Source organism: Myotis yumanensis, unplaced genomic scaffold (genome assembly GCF_028538775.1).
Source record: "Myotis yumanensis isolate MYYU_CA2020_CCGP unplaced genomic scaffold, mMyoYum1.0.hap1 SCAF_15, whole genome shotgun sequence".
Lineage (NCBI taxonomy): Eukaryota > Metazoa > Chordata > Mammalia > Chiroptera > Vespertilionidae > Myotis > Myotis yumanensis.
In genome coordinates, this window is record NW_027223766.1 from 44072143 (window position 1) to 44077884 (window position 5742).

General features: G+C 51.7%; 1 protein-coding gene across 1 annotated transcript; it reads left to right on the plus strand.

The window, feature by feature from the left end:
* Positions 1 to 1194: 1194 nt before the first annotated feature.
* TSPYL5 (TSPY like 5) lies at positions 1195 to 5325 on the plus strand. Its single transcript, XM_070391847.1, has one exon. The coding sequence runs from the start codon at positions 1245 to 1247 to the stop codon at positions 2448 to 2450; it is 1206 nt and encodes a 401-aa protein (XP_070247948.1). The 5' UTR covers positions 1195 to 1244; the 3' UTR covers positions 2451 to 5325.
* Positions 5326 to 5742: the final 417 nt, after the last annotated feature.

Below are 5742 nucleotides of genomic sequence, written 5' to 3' on the forward strand. Positions count from 1 at the left end.
TCCATGCAGTCTAAGAAGTGTCTATGCCCTCCTCACTGTCACCATGGAGTCTCTACTCCTGAACCTCAACCTGGGAAACCCTGCTCTGCTTCTTGAATGATAATCAGACTCTGGCCACCTGCTTGTCTTACTCCAATCACGGGAATGCTGACTTGGCGGCCTTCACTCCTGCGCCTACACCTTGAGTGACAGCCCAGCTCTGTAAACTGGCCTGTGGCAGCTAGAGGCCTGGGTGATGCTAGCAAGGTAACTAACAGCTAAGCAAGCCTGGGTGGCCTTGTGAATATAAAGCACAGGTGATGAGTCAGATCGGCTCCGGTGTGAACTGGGCTTCGTCCCTTACTGTGGACCTTCAGGAATGTTCCTTGGCGTCCCTGAGCCACAGTGCTCTCACCTGGAAAATGAGAATGATAGCAATACCTCCCTCATATATTGATAGAATGCATACAAAGCACTTAGTAAAGTGCCTAATTCATGATACTCACCAAATACTATTATTATTTTTTAAATATATATTTCATTGATTTTTTACAGAGAGGGAGAGAGAGGGATAGGGAATTAGAAACATCGATCAGCTGCCTCCTGCACACCTCCTACTGGGGATGTGCCTGCAACCAAGGTGCATGCCCTTGACCGGGATCGAACCTGGGACCATTCAGTCCACAGGCCGATGCTCTATCCATTGAGCCAAACCGGTTAGGGCCAAATACTATTATTCTTAAAATTACTGTTAGCATCCCAGCACGGATCCAGTCGCTCGGTGGCCTGGCATTCTGGTACTCACCTTTCCACGCCCAGGAGGCTTTCCAAGATGAGACCTGGAGGCCGATAGCAGTTGCATCATGATAGATGTCGCGGGAAATAATGGAAGGAACTGAAGGTGTTTCGTTTAGAAAGTAGATAATGGGACAGGCGGATGCTCCCTTCGGGTGGGCTAGTTTGTGAGGAGTGACACGTGTTTCTAGGAGACCCCGAGACCCAAGGGGAGAACTGAAGGGGAAACCCCCCGCCCTGCTGTGAGTTAAGAGGAGGGTGCGAGGGGGGTCGGGGCGCCGGCGAGGGTGGGTTCCTGCGCAGCTGCGGCGGTGGAGCCAATCGCTGGGCGCGGCGGCCCTCGCGCGACCTACAGTCCCACAGCCGTGACGTCTGCGGTTGCCATGGTGAGGCCCGCCGCTTGGGGCCGCGAGCTGGCGCCAGAGGCAACGGGGTTGGAGCGTGGCCTTGAAGTCGCGTCAGCCACCATCATGAGCGGCCGAAGTCGGGGCCGAAAGTCCTCCCGCGCCAAAGGCCGGGGCAAAGGCCGCGCCAAAGGCCGCGCGCGCGCCGCTCCCGACCACGCCCCGCGCGCCCCGGACCCTCCGGACCCTCCGCAGGGCCAGCGGCTCGGGGAGGACCCCCTGGCGGCGGCACAGGTGCAGGCTGGTGCGGGGTGGGGCGGCCTGGAAAGCGCCGCGCTCCAGCTCCCGGGGCCGGGGGAGGACGCCTCCCAGCTCCCGCTGGACTGCGGCCTCGCGCTGCGCGCGGCGGGGGAGCGCGGGCAGGCTGCGTCCAGGCTCGGCCTGGGGAAGGCCACGTCCCTCTCGGAGCGCCTGGCGGCGGACACTGTCTTCGTAGGAACCGTGGGAACCGTGGGGAGGCTGAGAAACGGCCCCCGCGTTCGAAATCTGCGTGGGCTCGCTGGGAAGAAGGCCCCAGGGGGGAAGCCCAAGAGGGACCCCGCTGGGGAGGGTGCGTCTGTCCCAGAGGAAGAGGAACAGAAGGCGGAGAAGGATGCAGGGGCAGGGACCCTGGCGACGGACGGCAGCATGGATACGCTGGAGACGGTCCAGCAGAAGCTGGAGACCATGAACGCCCAGGCCGACAGGGCCTACCTTCGCCTCTCGCGCAAGTTTGGGCAGTTGCGGCTGCACCACTTAGAGCGCAGGAACCTCCTCATCCAGAGCGTCCCGGGCTTCTGGGGGCAGGCTTTGCAGAACCACCCCCAGCTCTCATCCTTCCTGAACAGCAAAGATAAAGAAGTGCTCAGCTACTTGAACAGCCTGGAGGTGGAAGAGCTTGGCCTCGCCAGGCTGGGCTACAAAATCAAGTTCTACTTCGAGCGCAACCCCTATTTCCAAAACAAGGTGCTCATCAAGGAATATGGGTGTGGCCCTTCAGGCCAGGTGGTGTCTCGTTCGACTCCAATCCAGTGGCTCCCAGGACACGATCTCCAGTCCCTAAGCCAGGGGAGCCCAGACAACAGCCCTAGCTTCTTCGGGTGGTTTTCAAACCACACCTCTATTGAGTCTGACAAGATTGTTGAGATTATCAATGAGGAGCTGTGGCCCAATCCCCTGCAGTACTACCTCATGAGTGAAGGGGCCCGAGCCGAGAAAGGAAAGGAAGGCAGGCAAGGCGCCGCGAAGCAGCCGGTGGAGACCCCCGAGCCTGGGGCCAAGAAGCCCAAGTAATCTGCACAAGTCTCCCTACTACCTCCTGCTGGACCACAGGTGTGGGGCTGCCTGCCTTCTCTCCGTGTCGGCCTCTGTGCACTCTTTTCCCTTGGAACTCCAGTGACAAGAATATGGCACTGACGATCGTGTTCTTTTGCCTCCCCGTGGCCTTGCTTTTTTTACGTTAGTGTCACGGGTTGTATGATCTCACGCCTGTTTTTTATCTGTGAGGCACACATGCTTCAGATGTGTGCTGCCTTTATCTATGTGCCTGCGCCCTGTTCTTGGCTCTGGCCTTTCCTGCCCGTCTTTAACATGGACATTCACGAGGCATTCTCCACGAGGACCAGTGCACCCTTAAGCTCTGCTCCTTCAGAGCCTTTGACGGTAGCGGGCTTTGTATTCATGGTGGCCATGCATACCATAGATGGCAAGATGGCTACTAGGAAAGGAAGCTAGTGCACACGGTACTGGCCATCAGCCAGAACTGATTGTTCAATGGCCCGGAGTCACTGGCCCAGGCACCACCCACAGGATCTCTGGCTTTGGACAAGGGTCCATGCTATCCTGCAGGATGTGCAGCACACTGGCCCTTGACTGCTGGGCACGGATGAGGTTAAGGGTGAGAAGCAGTATGGCATGTGTTCCATTCCAGCGTGTGTCTCCTGCCCCTGGGCCCTTCCCCTGGTGAACGTTCATCAAGCTCTGCGCCGTGCCTCATTCATGGCAGGCCATTGAATTTTGTCTAGGTTGTTATCGGCCCCGATTGGCTTCCCGTTCAACAAGGACCTCAAGAACTCCCTGTGGACGCAGCCCCCCTGCCAGTTCCTGAGACACACACCTACCTTCCAAGGCTGGGGCCTTCCAAGAACCCTGTTTGGCTGTCAGACTGATGGGTGGGCTGGTATGTGTGGACATGGGCTCGCTGCCATTATGCTATGGCTCCAAATGAGGGTGGGGACTAGACTCATAGAATCTAGGTACCTTTTTCAACGCTATGTAACATTCAGTGTATCACATGTGACCAGAATGCTATAGTGGGATTGCTGGGGAAAAGGTATTTCTGATATGTGAGCCTGTGTCTACTTCATTTCACACCTCCACATTTTCTTACTTGCTTTTCCTTCTTTGCCACTACCTTTGACTACCCATAGAAATAGGCTTCAGTCTCCAGTATAGGGGAATCCCAAGACTCTCTTTTGGGGTATGGAGATGGGTGGGCAGACTCTGTCCTGGACCTCCAAGACTGATTTCCGCTGGGTGTAAAAGCCGAGCGGGGCCCTCCGTGCCCAGGCTTCTGTGTTCTCTTCCCCGCTCACGTCCTTAGGGGTGGGGAAATAGGACTGTGCCTAAACTTGCCCTCCCCCTCACTTCCCTTTCCTTATGGAAGACCTCATTCTGAGTTCTGTGAGGGCTGTGGAAGCCTTGACTTAGAGTTGTAGAGAGGGTATGCTAGGCAGGGGAGCTGGAGCAAAAATACAGTAAAGGAATGAGTCTTGTATGGAATGGGCCTGGAAAAGTAGGTCGAAATGGCTTAAGAAAGCTCAGGGAATATATGCCTACCTTACAGGATGGAGGGGACATGGGGGGACTTTCCCAAGGGTGGGGAGGGTAGAATTAAAGCGATTGCTGGCAAATACATGGTAACAGGATGCATCCACTAAAGGCAAGGATATGCCCAAAGTTTTATCCAGTCTTTATTTCAACATTAGTACATTTTGTAAGAGGGAAAACAAAAACAGAAAGATGTTACTTTGGATGCTTTCTTTTTTGTTCTAGGTGTAGCCTCATGTACGTGGAAGATTAATGCTATATGCTGCTTATTTTGCCTCAAAGTAAAAATCTCACCATGGTCCTCATTTTTGCCTATTGGGAAAATAGAGCCGTATAGGTCTGCTTTTTTATTTCTTTTAAACTTTTTGCTCTTTATTATGGACATTTTCAGACATGCACAGAAGTTAAGAAGGTGGTCCATGGACCCTCTGCACCTATTACCTAGCTACATTAATTATTAACTTATGACCAATCTGTTTTCACCTGTGTCTCCCTCTTCCTGCCTGTATTGTTTATCAGAAGTCCAAGACACTGTGCAATTCAACTCTGACTACTCTGGAAGGTTGGGAGGGAGTTGGTGGTGATAGTGGTGGGGTACACATCAGGCCTGCTTTTTGCTCTTAATGTTCACTAATGAAGTTCCAGAGATAGGCCTTAGAACTGCAGGTCTTCAGAATTAACAAGAAATCTCAAAAAGAGATGAGGGGGATGCTCCCTTTCCCCTGCATCCACACAAGGAGACAGGGACTGTTCTGTTCAAACTCTTTCAGAAACTGATAGGATGTGGTGCTTTACTTGACACCCGTCACCAGAATCTTAGTCTTTCTTTCCTGTGTAAGACGGAGACTCGTGTAACTGTTAGAATTGTTATCATCTTGACCTGGTCTCGTAACTCCAGTCTTGGAAGTATAATTTGGAAACTGTTGCTGTGTTCTGTGAAAATAACCTCCCAACAGCAATCAGTAACTGGCTGTCTAACTTGCTAATTTGACACCCTGGTAATAATGCAATTATTTCTTTGTTCCTAAGACAGTATAAATAGTTATAAACTTGCATGCATGATGGAAAAATAAAAACCTATATCTCTGTTATATTTTTTATTTTCAAAAAAGACTCAGAGGCTGGGTAGTTGAGGGGACGTATACCTTGGCCTAGATGAATGATTCCCAAGCCTCAGGTCCTTGTGTGACCTCTATAAGAATATATAAAATTTTAATTCTCATGCTCTTATCAGAGATTGAGATTCTGTGATTCTGGCAAGAAGCCAGGTAGTCTTGTTTTCCACAAGCTTTCTGGGCGATTCTAGTGGAAATCTAGTGCTTCTCAGATTTTTTAGTTCATCTGAATTGTGTGGGGAATTCTATTAAAACACTGAATTTTGATTCAGTAGTCGATTGGAACCTGAGATTCTGCATTTCTAACAAACTTCCAGGTGATGCCAGTGCTGGTAGTTTGTGAACTATGTGGGAAAGAAAGTGACCTTCAAGGCCCTTTCAGACTAGAATAACTGTGCTCAACCTTGGTTGCACATTAGAATTATCTGGGAAGCTTAAAGAACTATACTGCCGGAGTTCCACCAAATACCAACTAAATCAGAATTGGGGGCTGGGGAGGGAGGGTTGGTCCAGGTACAGGAATTTTTAAAACATGCCTAGCTAGAGTTGAGAAGGATGCTGTTCATAACAGATCCATTATAAGGATCATTTTCCTTTAATCAGGAGCAGCAGCATCAGATAACCAAATGCCACATAAAGCT